The 19,451-nt window shown below is 42.7% G+C and overlaps 1 protein-coding gene across 1 annotated transcript in view; it reads right to left on the reverse strand.

The window, feature by feature from the left end:
* Positions 1 to 14,963: 14,963 nt before the first annotated feature.
* CDYL2 (chromodomain Y like 2) overlaps positions 14,964 to 19,451 on the reverse strand; it is an 87,811-nt gene continuing 83,323 nt past the window's right edge. Inside the window, exons 6-7 of the mRNA XM_012555935.2 lie at positions 19,226 to 19,369; positions 14,964 to 15,300 (exon numbers count right to left, since the gene is read on the reverse strand). Coding sequence (XP_012411389.2) covers positions 15,142 to 15,300; positions 19,226 to 19,369 — 303 coding nt within the window. The 3' untranslated portion in view covers positions 14,964 to 15,141. The remainder of the gene's footprint in view (positions 15,301 to 19,225; positions 19,370 to 19,451) is intronic.

The following is a 19,451-nucleotide window of genomic DNA, read 5'->3' on the forward strand; positions in this document are numbered from 1 at the left end:
GAAGGGCATCATACTTGGTAAAGTACCAGGGTCAGCGAAAAAGAGGAAGACCTTCAATGAGATGGACTGACACAGTGGCTGCAACAATGGGCTCAAGCATAACAACAATTGTGAGCATGGTGCAGGACCAGGCAGGGTTACATTCTGTGGTGCACTGGGTTGCTATGAGTTGGAACCATCTTGATGGCACCTAACAACAACAGGAATCCAACTGATTTTTATATGTTCATTTTATATCCTGCTACTCTGCTGAACCTTTCTATCAGTTCCAGTAGTTTTCCTGTGGAGCCCTTTGGGTTCTCTATGTATAGTATCATATTGTCTGCAAACAGGGATAGTTTTACTTCTTCCTTACCAAAATTGGATGCCCTTTCTTTCTTTTTCTTGCCTTATTGCTCTAGCTAGGACTTCCAGCAAAATTTTAAATAGGAGTAGTGTTAAAGGGCATCCTTGTCTTGTTCCTGTTCTCAGAGGGAATGTTTTCAGCCTCTCTACATTGAGAATGATGTTGGCTGTTGGTTTTGTATAGATGCCCTTTTTATGTTGAGGAATTTCCCTTCTATTCCTATTTAATTGAGAGTTTTTACTGAATGCCTTTTCTGTGATGACTAAGACGATCATGTGATTCTTTTATTTTATTTATGTGGTGGATTACATTGATTTTCTAATGTTGAACCATCCTTACATACCTGGTATGAATCCCACTTAGTCGTGGTGTATTATTATTTTTTTATATGGTGCTGAACTCTATTGGATAGAATTTGTTGAGAATTTTTGCATCTATATGCATGAGAGATACTGGTCTTTAATTTTCTTTTTTTGTGCTGTCTTTGCCTGGTTTTGCTATCAGGGTTATGCTGGCTTCATCGAATGAATTCAGAAGTATCCCTTCCTTTTCTATGTTCTGAAATAGTTTGAGTAGCACTGGTGCAAGCTCTTCTCTGAATGTTTGGTAGAATTCTCCAGTGAAGCCATCTGGGCCAGGAGTTTTTTTTTGTTAGGAGTTTTTTTTTAATTACCTTTTCAATCTCTTCTTTTGTTATTGGTCTGTTCAGATTTTTGACCTCAGTTTTTGTTACTTTAGGTAGGTAGTGTGTTTCTAGAAATTTTTTCCATTTCCTCTAGGTTTTCAAATTTGTTCGAGTACTATTTTTCATAGTACTCTGTTATGATCCTTTTTATTTGTTGGGTCTGTTGTAATGTCCCTCATTTCCTGTCTTATTTGGGTTCTTTGCTTCCTCTCCTGTTATTTTTATTTTGTCAGTTTGGCCGATGGTCTGTCGATTTTGTTGATCCTTTCAAAGAACTAATCTTTGATTTTGTCAATTCTTTCAATTGTTTTTCTATTCTCTATTTTATTTCTGCTCTCATCTTTATTATTTCCTTTCTTCCAGTGGCTGTGGGCTTCTTCCTATTTGCTGTTCTCTTCCTATTTGTTTGAGTTGTAGGGCTAACATACTGATTTTGTCCCTTTTTTCCTTTTTGATGTGTGCACCTATTGCTATAAATTGACCTATGAGCACTGCTTTAATTGTGTCCCATAGGTTTTGGTATGATGTGCTTTCATTCTCATTTGATTCTAGAAATTTTTTAATTTCATCTTTGACTTCTATTACCCAGTGGTTTTTAAGCAAGGTGTTATTCAGTGTCCATGTAGTTGATTTTTTTTTTCTTTGCTCTTCCTGTTAACTATTTCTACTTTTATAGTGTTGTGATCAGAGAAGATGCTTTGTATTATCTCAATGTTTTGGATTTTGTTGAGCCTTGTTTTATGGCCTAAGATGTAGTCTATTTTGGAGACTGTTCTATGTACGCTGGAAAACAATATATACTTTGCTACTGTTAGGTGGAGTGTTCAATTTATGTCTATGAGGTCAAGATGGTTGATTTTGGCCTTTAGATCTTCCTTATCTTTGCTGAGTTTCTTTCTAGATGTTCTGTCCTTTACTGACAGTAACGTGTTCAAGTCTCCTACTATTATTTTGGAACTGTCAATTTCTCTTTTCAGTGCTGTTAGAGCTTCTTGGATGGTCAGCTTTTCATCTTTCATTATATTAGGGAAGTTTTCTATCAGCAAATCTTCCATGATCCTCTCTGTGTTTCTATTTTCTCCTGTTCTAGAACTCCGATCATGCACAAATTTTTGTTCGATTGTATTCCACATAGTTCTTAGGTTCTCTTCATTCTTTTCTCTGATTTCTCCTCAAACAAAGGTGTATCCATGGATTTGTCTTCAATTTTGCTGATTCTGTCTTCCATTGTTTCAAATTTGCTCCTACAACCTTCTATTGCATTGTCCATTTCTGAAATTTTGTTGTTTATTTTTTGGATTTCTAATTGCTGTTTTTGTATGATTTCTATTTGTGTATTTATTTTGACATTTTGTTCTTGTATTATTTTCCTGAGTTCTTCTATTGCTTTGTCTGTGTTTTCCTTGATTTTGGCTATGTTTTGGATGGTTTTTTCTGTGTTCCATGATTTTGTCTGCATTTTTCTTGATCTCTTTCCTAGTCTCTTGGAGAGCCATGAATATTAGACTTTTGAATTCCCTATCAGGTAGTGGCAGCGACTTTTCTGCTGGAAGGTCAACTGGTGCCTTATTCTGGTTGCTTACTGGAGCCATCTTGTCTTTTTTTTTTTTTTTTTAATATGTTTTGATATCATATGCTGTCTCTGGGACATTCAGGTATTATTTTCTTTATTTGTTGATTGTAGGTTTGTTTGTTTCATCCTGCTTTTATGTTTTGTTTGGTTATGTCTGGGCAGGTGGGCTGGGCATGCTTTGTTGCTTGCTCTTCTTGGGCACGATACTTCTCACCACCTTGCCTTGGTGTGCAGGGCTGGTTGCTCAGCTATGGTGCAGCAGGGCAGGTCGTGCAGGAAGGGAAGGGGAGGAGATGGGTCATTTGTCTGCAGTGTGAATCAGGCTGGGGGCTGGCGCAGGGCCACTGTGGTCTGTGGGGCAGTCTGGAGCCAGTGGGGAAGGGCCTAGGGTCTTGGCAGGGTCTTCTCAGGGCCACAGCAGGTGGTGGAAGGGGTCCAAAGCCAGCAGGAAGGGACCCGGGGCCCAGGCTGGATCCCCTCGGGGCTGCAGTGTGCAGCGGGAGGGATCCAGAGCCAGTGGGAAGGGGCCCAGGGCCTGGGCCGGGTTGTATTCATTTTTTATTGCTGCATAACAAATTACTCCAAACTTAGTGGCTTAAAACAATATAAAGTTCTTATCTCACTGTTTCCATGGGTCAGAAGTCCAGGCATGGCTTAGCTGGGTTTTTGGCTCAGGAGCTCACAATGCTGAAATCAAGGTGTTAAATGGGGCTGTGGTCTCATCTGAGGCTCAGGCTTCTCTTGCCACCTCATTCAGGTTGTTGGCAGAATTCAGCTCCTTGTGTTTGTGGGACTGAAGTCCTTGTTTCCTTGCTGTCTGTTCACTGCTGGCTGACCTCAGGTCCTAGAGGCACCTAGTGTTCCATGCCGTGAGGCCCTCTCCACAACATGGGAGTTTGGTCCTTCAAGGACAACAGGAGAGAACCTGCTGTGGCTTTGAATCTCTCTGACTTTTTCTGTCTCTGACCTCTAGTCCCTCTTTTTAAAGGGTTGCCTGATTAGGTCAGGCCCACCCACGCTCAAGAGGGAGAGGATTATACAGGACATGCACACCAGAGACACCAAAAGTTGGAACTCTTTAGAGCTGTAACAGAATTCTGCCTATGACAGCCCCCCAAATCATTAAGCAGCTTTTTTAAACTAAAGAGCTTTGGTCTCCATTTGAACAAACATCAAGAATAACCAAAGATGTGAAATGTATTATTTCTCTTTACATATCCAGGATCAAATTAGTAGGCAGAAACACCTTTGTCTAGAAAGAAGTAGCTGCAGTCATTTTTTTAAAAAGATAAAACAGCCATTTTTCCTTTCCACCTACAAGCGAAATATCCACTGGGAGGGCTTAGTTTCACTCACTCAAATATAATCTAGTACCTACTATTTCCACCACTCTTCTGTCAGTTTGTCACTGTGGTGGCTGGCATGTTACTATGATGCTGGAAGCTATACCACTGGTACTTCAAATACAGCAGAGTCACCCATTTTGGACAGGTTTCCACAGAGCTTCCAAACTAAGATAGACTAGGAAGAAAGGCCTGGTGATCAAATTGTGAAAATTAGCCAATGAAAACCCAATGGATCACAAAAGAATGTTGTCAGACTTACTTGCTGCGGACATGTCATCAGGAGGGATCAATCACTAGAGGAAGACATCATGTTTGGTGAAGCTGAGGGCCAATGAGAATGAGGGAGACCCTCAATGAGATGGATTGGCACAGTGGCCACAACAATGGACTCAAATATGCTGGTGATTGTGAGGATGACTCAGGACCAGGCAGCACTTCCTTCTGTTGTACATAAGGCGAATATAAGTCAGAGTCAACTCAATGGCAACTAACAACAACCACCTACTCTAGGAAATAAAGGGACAAATAAAACACATTTTCCTGCCCTCAAGAAGCAAACTGCTCTGGAATTTCATTCATTCGCATGTTTGTTATTTCATTTATTTAATCAGTCAACAAACATCATTAAGCGCTTTCTATGTGCAAGGCACAATAATGCTGGAGATTCAAACTCGGTTTTTGACCTCAAGTGAACTCATCGTATAAAAGCAACACCAAGTCAATATCATTTAATAATATCTTCAACTGTTTTAACATGAGTATCAATTCTGACAGTGGGAGTACAATATACAGAAATCAGTCTCTGGGCAGCACAGAGCAGTTGAAAGAACACAAGCTGTGGAATCAAAACCCACACGATCAAGTTAACGTCCCCAGTAATGGAACAAATGGACATCATGTGCCGCCAGATATGATACACTGAGAAAGACATAATATTCCTTCTGTGCTTTTCTTGCCCAAAGTGCATAACTTGAATTTAATAATGGGGAAACATCAGTCAAACCTAAATCGAGGGCCATTCTACAAAATTCAGCTGGCCTGTATTCTTCAAGGAGCCCTGGTAGTACTATGGTAAAGTGCTACGGCTGCTAACCAAAAAGGTCAGCAGTTCAAATCCACCAGCTGCTCCTTGGAAACCCTATGGGGCAGTTCTACTCTGTCCTATAGGCTTGCTATGAGTCTCAGTCGACTCAATGGCAACAGTTTGGGTTTTTTTTTTTTTTGGTACTCTTCAAAATGTCAAGGTCAAGAAATTCCAGATCAAAGGAGACTAAGGAGACATGACAACTAAATGCCATCCTGGATTGAATTCTGAACCAGAAAAACAACATTCATGGGACAATTGGTGAATTTAAATAATTAGATGCTAATATGGTTATTAAGGAGCCCTGGTGGTACAGTAGTTAAGTGCTCAGCTTTTCACCAGAAGGTCAGTGGTTCAAAACCCACCAGCTGCTCCTCGGAAGAAAGATGTGGCAGTCTGCTTCTGTAAAGATCACAGCCTTGGAAACACCATGGGGGCAGTTCTACTCTGTCCTATGGAGTCGCTATGAGTCAGAGTCAACTCACTGGCAGTGGGTTTAATATTGTTATTAACATTAACATCCTGATTTTTATCACTGTGCTATGCCTATGCAACATGTTAACATTGCGGGGTGGGGGGTCTGGATGAAAGTATGTAGGATTTTTTGGTACTGTTTTTGTAACGCTTCTGTTTAAGTCTGAAATTATTTCATAATGAAAAGTTTAAGAACAAATAAGTAAGTTGGAATTCTCGCTCAGCTGCTTACCACTGTGTGTCCTTAGGCAAGTCACTTTACTGCTCTGAGCCTGTTTGAAAAGAGATGGGGCTTAAAAACAGCTTATAAATAAGGAAACGGAACTAAGCTGAAAATAGTAGCATGTCCATGTACTTTTTTTTTATTGTGGTAAAAACCTATATAACAAAACATTTGTTGTTCCAACATTTTTCACATGTACACTTTAGTGACATTAATTACTTTCATCATGTCGTGCAAACATGACTACTATCCCCGCCCACGTTTTTCCATCACCCTTAACAGAAACTCAAAAATCCTCAAGAAACACTAGGAGAGGAATCTGAAGCCCAGAGGGGTTATGTCATCACAACAGTCACACAGTGATCGAGTTGGAATTTGAACCCAGGTCTATTTGATTCCGAGTGTCACGCTCTTTCTGCTGTACCAGGGCTGTTGCTATGATGACAAAGTGATGAACAATGCAAGATACTGGGAGGAGCAGAAGGGGAAGAGAGAGACTGCACAAACAACAGAGTAAATTTGATCTTCAGGCACAACCACAAGACTTCTAAAAAAAACAGGCATCAACCACAGATCTATTCCACCAGGAATTGATCCATAACTTCTGAATTTTCTCCTGTTTGTCACTCACTGCTTTTTACAATCCAAAGGACTGTGAGAACAGCTCAAGTGTCTGTCTTTGGAAGTGAAGGCGTAAACAATGGTGGCTGCATAGGTGGCACCCTGGGACACCGTGTGTGCCCATGAAGACAGAGCCAATCGAGTCCCCTGTCACCCTGCAACAGGTCATTTGCCATCTGTCCCGGTAAAGCCTAGGACTCTATGTTCAACAACAGCTGGGCAATTGGAAAAACAAGCCTTCCTCACTCGCCCTGAGCAGGCACACCCTGAGTGCTCCATTAGTGTGTGCATGGGTGTGTGTTCCTCTGCATACAGTGGCTAAACCCACAGACCCCAACCAACCTACATCAACAAATCATTTTTAAGGCCCTTAATCCAGGAGGCTATTAAGTTACAAGTCATCATCTGGCTTGGGATTTCCCAAGTGGGTGGGGTCTCCTGGCACTTCTTGAATTACACCAGCTTGGATGTCTGTGAAGACAGACGTGCAGAGACGCAGAGACGCTGCCTTCTGGTTTGCTCCCTACCCTCCTTCCTCCATTTTCCAGCCAGGTCTGCACTGCTCTTAAGGAAAGGAGACGGGGTGGATGTCAGGGAATTAACATTTACGAGACATCTAGTACATGTCACCCCTTCCTCTAGGCACTTTCTGCATTTAGCCCACAGAACCCTCATAATAACCTGCATTAAGATGTCACTGTGTCCACTGTGGAGTCCCTGGGTGGCACAAACGGTCAAACCCTTGAGTACTAGCCAAAAGGTTGATGGTTCGAACCCACCCAGAGGGTCTCAGAAAATAGGCCTGGCAATTTGCTTCTGAAAGGTCACAGCCTTGAAGCCCGTATGGAGTTCTACTCTGCACACCTGGGGTCACCATAAGTTGGAATTGACTTTGACGGCACCTAACAACAACAACATGCTCATTGTACAGGTTAGGGAAGTTAAGAGACATCCCCACAACTGCATCATTAATCAAAGTCAAATCCTCTAGCCTCGAGAACTGCGGGACAACAAATTTCTGCTCTTTAAAGCCACCCACTTTGTATCATTTTGTTCTGGCAGCTCTAGGAAACTAAGACACCGTCCTCTCCTGCCTCTATTGCGAAGGAGCTCTTTCAGTGTAATGGCATCACAGTTAGCCTATGAGAGACCGAACGTCAAAATAACAAGGGTTTGTTACAGATGTTCCACTCTGCAGCATCTGAAAAGCCTATGCCAATCTACTTGAAGGACCAAAAGAAACTACAAAGGACTCTCCAGCTTTGACCTTGACTGCTTGGATGGAGTTGGGACCTTGGACAATGGGCAAAGAGGCACACAAAACAACAGCACCGATGACAATGAAAACATCAATGACAATGGAAAGAAAAAGGAAAGGGAAGCCAGCAGTGGACAAATCCTGAGCTCCACCCAAGCCTGGTTGGCCCACATGGACAGAAAGGTGACTGGATGAGATATAAACAATTCACGCCACACCATCTCTTAGGCTCTGAGTCTGTTGGTGACTGTGTAAGAAGGTGTTCTCTCCAGTACTGTGTGGTGGCAGCTCACCCCTTTGAACACTGCAAAGATGGATCATGGCAGGGTCACCTCCCTCTTTCCCACATAACTAGACTCCAAGCTCCTATAAGAAGGGACTGTGGCTGAGTAGGCTCTTCACCCCTGTACCTAGTACAGTGCCTGAGACAGAGCAGGGGCTACGGGTTGTTGAACCGATGGCTGGCTGGACACATGTCCCTGAGCACATCACTTTCCCAGAATTCCCTGTTGCCACAAGCCCCTGAAAGACTTCCTCTTCCTCTGTCCTAAAGCCCTGACAATGCCTCTGAGGCCAGGCCCTGGAAGCCAGGGGTCCCCATCAGTGTGCCTCTCATAGAGTCATGTTGTGATGATCTGATCAGTGAGATCATGTATGTGAAGGGCCTTGCATAACTCCATAGTGACAAATATCGTTGTTAGCCAAGTATGGCAGCTGGGATTGTACAGCTCTGTGGAGGTTTATCTCTAATAAGGAGGGGAGCCCCTGAAAATCAATTCTTGTGCCCCAGTTCTAGGGTCCTCTGGCATTCAGCTGTTGCTCCCCAATGACTGTCTGCCTGAGTAACAGAAGCCTGAAGCCAGACGTGGGTGGGGTATCTACACTCTCCAGGGTGCAGACCCGATCTCGAAGCCTCAGAAGTCTCAAATCCCAGAAGGCACCAGAAAGTCCCCTGTACAGAAACCACAGAACCAGTTGGTGAACTTCATGTATGGGCTGCAAAAGGGGGAAACACAAGCAAATGGAGATGAAGTTTCAACCTTTTTATTCAAAGCAGCTTCTCACAATGTATAAATACTGCATATTAGCACACATGAAAAATACAACTTCTAAGGCACCCAGAAATGTGTTCATACACGTTACAGGACCATTCACAAAGAGAGTGTACAATTTGCTCTAGACAGTCAGCATCTGATAAATCAGCAGATGGTTACCACTCAGGAAATATTTACAACGTGGTGAGAAAGGGTGAGCTGTACCTGCATTATAATTCTATGAAGTACTCATACTTACAAATATTCAAAACTAGTTAAAGACTCTCCCATGATAATCTGACAAAATAAAACAACTAGCCTAATTTGCAAAGGTCTCTGTGGATTTTGGTGTGTGCGCTACATCCATGATCAAATCCAAACACTCCTAGGGTGGGCTGGGTAAGTTTTTGGTAGCCTGCTTCATTATTAGAAGTTTGGTAATAAGCCTTACCAATAGAACACAACTTCTTCAGCATCAATCATTTCTCAGTTGGTAAATGAATCGATGACTTCATCATGAATGAAAATGGAGCATCATCTGGCATGAGAAGACAAGGAAGTTCTCACACCAAACAGGGGATGAAATGGGTCAGTGCAGAACAAAAGGAGATGACGGAAATTTGGCAAGTGCATGATCACACTGCTCAGCATAGATACATATGAAAAACTCACACTAGAAGTTCCTATTCAGATGAAGTGGGCTACACTGGCCAGATAACCTGGAGGAACGCCAGACCTCCACTTTTTATGAGATGGATAAAAGCTGGGACTGCACGGCAGAAACACCCACCTGAGGTCAGTCTTGGAAACTCATTTTTCAGAGCCTTCTCAATGGGACAGCTAGTCCCTCTGTGTGGCCAGCCAGGGGGAGCATGAGGCTGCTGGAGGCGAGCAGTTTCTATGTGCCACAAAGCATGCCCATCTCTGTAGAGATGTGCCCACCCTTTATGGAACTCATGCTTTGTTGGAATAATGGAATTCTTTGGTCCTTGATTTTAGGAAAAGCAGTATTTTCACAATCTTGCCAACATGGAAATTAGCAAATGACTAAGCTGGGACTACATAATGGCATGGGCACAAATTAAATAGAAGAGGGAAAACTCTACACTCTCCAAACTTCCCAGAGTCACCTTACTGAACTCAGTGAGGTCTCTACTGGTCAACCCATAGAGACACCAGAGCTGAAACTCAAAACCAGATGTCAGTTTTTCTGACTGTCACACACACTGCAGAAATGTGAAGCAAACCTCCATTCTCAGGGTCGATAAGTTGATTTTCTGACCACCTACTAGCAGTGAACCAAATATGTAACTTGACTTTGGCTATAATACAGCCCTGGTGTCAAGATCATCTTTGTTGTGCTGGGAAGGAGAATCAACTGGAGACCACTTAATGATGGCCAACCAAAATGAACAATAATTGTAAAAAAATTTAAATCTAATTTCTAGTTGATTCTATTAGATCCCAGACACACTGGGCCCACTGCCAACAGCTCCATGACCCACACTCCAATAAAACAGCCCTGGCGGACTGGCCCAGCTGATGTGTATGCTCTACATCTAGTTTGCCTTTCTCCTGCTAACCTCAGGTTTGATATGGCTTAACACGCATCGTCCACTGGTAAGACATTGAGGACACGTGGGGATGCTGCTGATCATGGAACTGAAATCAACTTCAGATTGTCTATACAGTAAGACTCATATGTAAACTTTGTTAACATCTCTCAACGAGTGCTGACCTCAACCAGACCGGACATTTCCCAGTTACCCACAAAGAACCTGGGTCTACAGCTGAGGTCGGGAGCAGAAAATGCCATTTGTTCGGAACAAATGATGGACCAGCAGCCTTCCCTGTGACCGTGTCTAAACTATGTGAATAGTACAAAGGTGGCTCAGGAAAACCTGTCTTTGGTCCATTCTTATGGCCAAAGATAATCACCAAGACATCTGTCTGGCCCTGGCTGCAACCAGCTCAACCAAACTCTTCCGATTAGCCATGAGTTATGGACTACATTGAGCCCTATCAACATGGCCTACGTTGCTTGGATGAAACAACCCGTATTACCCTTTATTTTGCAACAAGCTTAAGGCTCTGTTCACAAACTTCACCAACTGCCACATAGTGAGAATTTATGGGGAGATCTTAAATTACATATGTTGTTGCAAAGGTTGGAAAATTTACTGATCCTAATGGTAAGGCTTATTCACAAAATCAATACATTTTCAAAATATACTTCAAACTCAATTACTTCAAGAAAAAAAAAATTAACCTGCTCTCTAACAATATAAGAGCATCAGATTCTAATGAAAAAACAAAAACAAAAACTATTGGCACCAAACCAGTATGCTATTGTTTGAAAGAACAAGTGATATTAATGGAAAAGATTGCCTAAAACGCATATCCTAATTTACCACAGAAATATAAAAGTTTATATTCTGAAAATATATACTGTATTAAAGTCTGTAAGCATTTCAACCAAAATTTGCAGAAATAACTAAGCAACACTTATCTACGACAAAAATATACATGCAAGACTACCCCCAATGGTTTCCCTTAAATATCTACAAAGGCAAAGTGTAGATTTTTAAAGATTATACAAAACCATTTACAGAGAATAAAATAAAATACTTAAGAAATCTCATTTAGAGTCTTAAATACTGTGTATATTAGTGAGAGTATCTAGACTAATATATACAACAGATCTAAGTATCTGAACACAGAAACACAGAAGAGAAGCAATTCTGCATTTTAAATATTCAATTACGAAGGTTTGAAGGTGTTTCTATTTGTTTCTCTGTTAAAAAATTTCCCACAGAAACTAGACTGTAAAATTGCACGAATGTGACTAAATTTCAAATTAAAAAAAGTTTACAAATCTTTTTAAACCAACAATTAATAATGAAAAATGCAATTCAGCATTCACTCACAGCTATTTTTAAATGTGGATATTCAGAGAGACAGTTGCCTTATTCAAAGTCCAATTTGATTATTATTTTTCCATCCTCATACTAAACTTCATATGGGAAAACATATTTTCATGCTTCAGAGAGAACATTTCCTAGCTTAATCTATCCTAAATAAGAATAATATTAAATCAATTCCCTGCTACCTTCTCACAGCTATCCAATTTCATTCTTAGCAGGTAATTTTGATAGTTTTTACTCAAAGGTATTATTCTAAAGCAGGAAGGGACACGTGGGTGCATTGGCAGTAAGCTATGGCTTCCAAATGGTGAAGGAAGTCAGATCACATTGGCAAAGTCCTGCACAAAGTTCTCTTGGAATGGGGCTATTAACTCAAACAGTTTTACTACAAGACAGGGGAGCTAAGCATCGTTAGCAGCTGGGGGAGAGAAAGAAGGTGAGTTCTAACGTGCAGCTAATAGGGCAGCAAAGAGCGGGTTGCCTGGAAAAGCTTCCTTGACTAAAGAGATGCTCTCTACTCCCCACCCACAGCCATTCTTCCACCCGGAAAGGAACCGGTGGGATCAGCCACAACTCCTCACAGGCCCACCCAGCTCCAGGGAGTGATAGACATAGGATGGGTTGGAGGCAAAGCATTTGAGAGAAAGAGAAGAATGGATTCCATGGAAGGACAGAGGGCACTAGGGTAGAAAAAAATGGAAGTCTGAGCATTGTCCCAAGAAACCATTAGGATAAGTCCCTACACAACAACAGGTCTGGTCTTGGGCAAATTTGCAACAAGCAAATTTCATCTATACATTATCAAAACAACTATCTGAATATTGAAAAATTCAATGGTTCAGCCTACCCTGTATGTAGAAAAGAAACTTAACCAACTTTTGCCAAACTGGTAAAACATCCTTATTGAATGGACTGCATGGAAATAACCAAAATACAGACTGTCTTTTAAAACACTTCCTGTTATACCCAGAACCTATAAATTAACATGAATTCCACCTTAGAAATGGCTCCACACTGCTACCTCCTCAGTCATCAAATTTTGGATTTGGTGGTGCATCCAAAGCTAAAACATTCCTGGCTCTTTCAGCAGGGAACAAAGATGGATATGGATCAAAAGGAATTTCCAAACATCCTCTTCCATGTCCTAACACTACTTCCATAGATGTTGAATGTAGCTGCCTCCAATCAGAAGCTACACAGAAAGCAACGGGCTCTTTCTTTAGAGGATTTGGTGATGTTGACGAGATTATCTGCCACAACACACAAGAATGAAGGTTTGTCTGAGGGCTTTGGGAAAGCATACACTGGCTTTCTCAAAGTGGAGATGTGACAGTAGGCATCTGGGCAAAAGCAGGTGTTTCCCTACAGTATTCCCTATACAGGACCTAAATGGACAAAGGGGAGGGTACCAGGACTTCAATTCCGTCTTCCTCTGCCTGTGTTCAGACAAGGTGGCTATTTCCTTCTGGCTCCCATGGCCAAGATGGCATAGGCTGGAGGAGAAGGGAGACGCCTCCTCTCCTCCTTGACCCTCATGAAGTCACAGAGAAACTCAAGCAGGAAGGTTTCCTACAGAGGGAACCAAAGGCATCTTAAGGACCAAGTGTCCACATAAACTTCGGTCACTGTTTAAGGGATCATGTCCCTCGCTCAGTGTAGACACTCAACCTGTTCTTCGAAATTCAATGCTCAGAGCCATGGATCCCTCCATCTGCCTCGCCCAGGGCATCTGTCACCTTTAGTTGAGGAGAGACGACCAAGGAGTGATAAGGGCAACAATGACTCTCTCTCTTCTCAGCCTGCCTCATCTCCTCCAGCTGTGTCCAACTCTGACTGTTCTGTTCAACCATCTCAAGGGACAAGAACAGCTGGTGACTAATGAAGGAAAAGAAAATCAGGGAAGAGCAAAGGGCCTCTGAGAAAAGACAGGGGTTGCAACAGAAATGGAAAAATCCCACCACCTTGAGCATCTAACTTTCTCTGGGTGCTTGACTCATGACAACTTTAAGTCTCATGCAGAACATGCTCCATTTCTCTGATCTATTCTTTATGTTTAACATTCTCCTCACCAACAAAACCAAAACCAAAACCAAAACCAAAACCAAACACCCCCCACTCCCTGTAGCTGACTCAGGGACTACAGTCTGATGGTCTAAAAGCAGTTCCAGAGTCTTCTGGCAACCCAGGGCCATGGGGCAAGAGGCCCCACCCCTGGCCATTGCTCCCTTGTGTCAGTAACAAGAAAAAAGATGGATCATTTTGGTGTCTAGAGGGAGAAAGACTCAGACCTTTGGCCGATAGCTCAGCAGAGTGAGAACTCTTCCTCTCCTCCCAGGAAGGCCAAAATCAGAAATCCCTGGCCACGTGAAAGAAACAAACTCTTAAGCCCAAGTTCAAGCATTTTTCCCAAGCAAATCAATCTGACTGCAGACAATACCTGGTTCCCAGGGAGGGCCTTATTCCCCACCTATTCCTGACATCAAACAAGTAGGAACTGTAGGTCTGTGTACCATTTCAGCTGGGAGGACCCTTTATCTCCTTAAAGGCAGCAGAGTGAAGAGAAACCCTTTCATGATTTCTCCTAAGGATAAGCCTAAAGAGCTAGTATTATATTATTACAGCTGAGAACCATTTTACCCACAGAGGATCTGATGCCAAGCTATCCCTTTTATCCACCGAAATCCTTCCATTGCCATCTATCTGAATTTTATTTCTACAGGGTTCATTGCTAGAATGCACCAAATGGCAAGAACCTTGTATGGGATTTGGTCCAGGGCAGTATGAAAATAATATCTGTGCAAACAACAGACACTGTAATATATAAACACAAATAAATAAATTAAATAGGTCTGATTAAAGAAAAACGTTTTCCCAGTAGTTCATGTTTTTGCAAAACTAGCTTTACATATAATACACATAAATTATCAGAATTTCCACTTAAACATTGTTTTAAAAAATATATATTTAACAAAAACATTTCTAAATGTACAATATCTGGGTTTGTAAATCACTCAATTAGGTTTTAAGACCAAGCCCTAAAGGTCACAGAGATTTGCATCAGAGAGGAGACTGAGGCAGGGTCTACACAATCATTTTGTTCACCAGTCTGGTATTTCCCTAAGATGAACCATCCCGTCACCCAATCTGCACCTAGCCAGAGACAGCCACAACGGCCAGGTCTCCCAATCAGAGGCACTGTGTAGACACAGCCTGAGTCAGAAGGATGGAGGATGTTGGTGTCCCCCTTCCTGGACCATGATGGTGCATTTCAGCAAGTGGGGAAAAGACAGGGGTGCCTGGCAGAGCCTGGGAAGAAGTAGCCCTCGATAGCTCTCTAGCCAGTGGGGTGGGGACGCTGGGGGAGGCCAAGTACTCTGTTTCCCATCTGTTACACAAAATCAAACCAATGAGGAGCAACCAAAGGACACAAGGATATGGACACAACCTTAGGTACAAAGAGACACCTTGACAAGCTTCTTGGCCAGGGCATACACTGTGCTCCAATTTCTGAAAGACAGGGCAAAGCTGGAAGTCAGGCACCCTTGAGCGTTGGGGCAGGTGAGCCATGGCCCTTCAGACCTCGTAAATCTTGTCCTGCAGGTAGCTGAACAGAGAGTCCAGGCCTTTGGAGGAACTCCAGAGTTGCTTGAGCATGAGGCATTCTTTCTCGTTCACGTCCTCAAGCACCGATTTCAGAAAGCTCCGAACGAGGCACTTGGACTCCTCTAACACCTGGAGGGAAAGGGACAAGCCTTGTTAGCTGGGTGCTGGGATTTCGCTCCAGGACAATGCACTTGGTCTACAAGGCACTGGTCAATCTTCCAACGTTCAGAGCCAGAGAAGACAGCCTCTGTTAGTCTGGTGGTCCCAGCCTAGGGCTCCCAGCAATGCCATTCATGAATCCAGGTGTGCCAAGATGTTGAGCCCTCAGTCCCTGGGACAGCTGCAAGTGCCTTGTTTTTTACCCAAGGGTGACATAAACGCAGTATAATTTTCTATGGCCACCATGTAAAAGTTTGGGAAACACGCTTTAAACTCCCCATGCCCCAGTTCCATCATGTGTCAAACAGATGTCTAACTCAAGGATTGCTAGGAAGGCAGAATGAGACAATGAAATGAGCTAACAGATGTCAAAGTACCCATATGACCTACACCAATAGCAATGTCTCTTATTCAGGCTTAGTAGGAAGAGCAATAGTACTAATTGTCATAGTAACAAGAGTAATAATAATAATAATGACAGTGATGCTATTAATAATAGTATTAATAGTAGAGCGATATACTATTAATATAATCATATACTATTATTATGTTATTCACAATAGTAATACCATATTTTTATGCAAATAACACACCCTCCCCATGCAAAGTATTTTCGTAAGTGCTATGCTGATTTTTTACATATTGCTTTAAGAAAAATTAGCATAGTGCACTTACAAAAATATGGAGGGGGATGGCTGGCAAAAAAATCTAGAGTGCGTTATTTGCATAAAAATACAGTGATATTAGTAGTGTTATTACTATTAATACTACTAATACCATTAGTAATAGCAATAATAATCATAGTAATAATAGCAATAACAATGCCATCGTGAACACCATTAACTAGTAGGCTTTGTGAGAAGTACTCTTCCTGCAAACCTTCATTTACTCCTCATGACAGCTGAAAATAGGTAGCATTTTCATCCCCACATTTTAGATGAAGAGCCTGAAGCTCAGAGAGGTAAGGTTGCCCATGGCTGGTGGTTATTAACTGGTCAACACCGCAGGAAAACCAAAGCCTGGTTGAATCCAAGAGCCACATGGCGCTGCCTTGCTCTGGCATAGCATAGGCTCCCTTCCTTCCACTGACCTCTCCTAGCTTCTGCTGACAGCAAGGGTTGGGCTAACACTCTCCCAGGGGCTGTGATCTCATCCCTCAGGGGAATGCAGGCTGAGGGTGGAAGAAGCCTGGGCTGGCCAACTAAGAACGCCTCTTCCTCCCAAGAATCTCTCCTAAGAGACTGTCTCTCAGAGCCCCATAGGCCTCGCTTTCTTCGTGTCCGTTCCTTCCTCGGGCAAATCACCCAAAGCTCCTGAGATCCTATGTGTTGATAGAGAGAGCTTTCCTTGTAGAACTTCCTGTCGGCTGGCCTCTCCTGAGAGCCTGTTTCCACTCAGGTGTCCCTTCTGTTCTCAGGCTTTTTTCTAACAGCTAGTTTCATGGATATCTCTCCATGGCCCACAGAATAAAGAACAAGCTTCTCAGTGTAGCTTTGAGCCTGTCTCTCATCTCCCTTTCTAGTCTTACTGTCCCTCGCATACCTGGAGCACTCCCTCAAACCAATGTCTGGAGCCGCTGCTCACATCTGGCATGGGTTGTCCTGCTGAAGGCCCAGCCCTCACTTGTGCTGACTCCTCTGCCTGGCACTTCTACCTGCTTCTCTGAGAAGCTGACTCCACCACAACAACCAGCCCCATTTGCCTAGGTGGTTACGGGACACAAGGTTTTCAGTGCTAAAACCAGGAGAGTCCCAGGCAAGCTGGGATGAGTGGGTCGCCCTAGTTATTAGGAAGATTAAAAGAGAACCTATATAAAGAAATTATCAAAGTACTTGGCCCCTGATAGGTGTTCATCAAGATGTGAAGATCAGGAATGCAAACAGAAACCTGTACGCCAATGCTCATTGTAGCACTCTTCACAACAGCCGAACAAAATGTCCATCAACAGATGAATAGATGGATAAACACAATGTGGTATATAAACATAATGGAATACTACTCAGCCATAAAGAGAAATGAAAACATCATGCTGAGCAAAATAAGTCAGTCGCAAAAGGGCAAATACTGTATGACCTCACTTATATGAATAAGCAGATATCTAGAAACCAAAGATTATTAATGGTTATCAGGGATGGGTAGGAGGGTGGAAGGGAGTTTCTGTTTGGGAGACATTGAGTTTATGTTAATGGTAGTAGAAAACTTTGGAAGACGATAGTGATAATGGTGACACAACACGAAAAATGTAATCCATGTCACTAAATTGTAAATGTAAAGTTGTGTTGGCGAATACTTTGGTGTGTATATTTTAACCACAATTAAAAAAAACATTAAAAAAAAAAAGATGTGGGAATCATTATTACCCCATCATCGCATCATAATTTTACACTTAGTTTATACACAATGTTGTTGTTGTTAGGTGCCATCGAGTCGTATTTTTGGCTCATAGTGACCCTATATGACAGAGTAGAACTACCCCATAGGGTTTCCTAGGCTGTAATCTTTATGGGAGCGGATCCCCAGGTCTTCCTCCTGCGCAGCTGCTGGGTAGGTTTGAACCACCAACCTCCCAGCAGCTAAGCACTTAACCACTGAGCCATCAGAGTTCCCAATAAATGAATGAATCCAAGGGAATCAGGAGAATCATGACAGTCAGGGATGGGGCATAGGGTGGATGGGAGAAAAATGGAGGGTCAAGGGCCTGGCCCCATGAAACCATCCCAGCACCTCCCTGTCTCTGAAGCAGAGAGAGAGACCCCAGACCCTCATTATCCAAAAGCACCTGTGGCTCTACTACCGGCCTCTTCTCCATCCTTCAACAGGATATTTCCATATTGTGCTCAGAGTGACTTTAATGAGATAAAATTGACAATTAAAACCGATGCTGCTGTGGAGGTGTTATTTATGTATTTATGTATGTATTTATGTATTTATTTTTCAGTGTATCTTCAGAGTCAAATGGCGACACTTAGAATGTGCCCAGCACTCAGGAGACAGACACAGGAAATTAAACACAAGGACAGCACGTACTGCTTCCTCTAGTTGTCTCTCTGCTGGTCCAATAGCCTGTGTTCTTATTCGCCTTTGCTTCTTGTTTCTTTGAACACCACAGATGTTTGGTGTTTCTGTGTGCGTTTAGGGTTTTTTTAAGTCAACGCACTCTGTCCCAGAGTATAGATCTCTTCTGTGAGGTATTGCAAAGGGAGAGGATGGGGAATGTCTAACAGTGCTGCCCTTCTCCCTCTCGGTTTGAGCTCTCAATACTGAGACGGGGCATTTTTTAAGTTACACAGGCCCTATCACTACCTGCATGACCTTTTTTCTGTTTGTTTTACTCGTAGTGAAAAGAAACATAACAAAACATACACCGAGTCAACAATCCCTCTGCATGACCTTTGAAAAGTCAGTTAGTGTCTCTGCCTGCTGGTCCTCATCTGTGAAATGGGTTTATTGTAAGGGTCACCCTAGCTATTAGGAAGATTAGAGGAGAACCTATATAAAGAGATTAGCAAAGAACTTGATCCATGATAGGTGTTCATCCAGATGTGGCGATCAGGAACACAAACAGAAACCTGTACGCCAATGTTCACTGCAGCACTTTTCACAATAGCTGAAAAACCGAAACAACCGAAATGCCCATCAACAGATGAGTGGATAAACAAAACATGGTATATACACGATATGGAATACTATGCAGCCGTAAAGTAAAATGAAGTACTGATGCATGCCACGACATGGATGAACCTTGAAAACATTAATGCTGCATGAAATAGGTCAGTCTCACATGGACAAATACTGTAAATAAGCAAACATACAGAAACCGAAGAATATTAATGGGTATTGCAGGTGGGAAGTAGGGGGGAGGGGGGAGTTTTTCTTTGTGGGCTTGGGAACTCACCACGGCGCTGCAGGACGCCATCTCCTTGACCCGCAGCATGACCTCCTGGCTGAACGTGGTTGGCCAAAAGACCTGGGACACGAGCCCCCGGCTGCAGGCTTCCTGAGCAGTGAGCTTCCTGCCGCAGAAGAGCATCTCATTGGCCTGCAAAGGCAAAGGCAGGAGAAGACTGAGAGCCTGCAGCTGCTCCCACATCTGTTAGCAAGCCCCAGGCGTGCCATGTGCA

This window comes from Trichechus manatus, unplaced genomic scaffold (genome assembly GCF_000243295.1).
Source record: "Trichechus manatus latirostris isolate Lorelei unplaced genomic scaffold, TriManLat1.0 scaffold00053, whole genome shotgun sequence".
In the NCBI taxonomy this organism is placed as follows: Eukaryota; Metazoa; Chordata; class Mammalia; order Sirenia; family Trichechidae; genus Trichechus; species Trichechus manatus.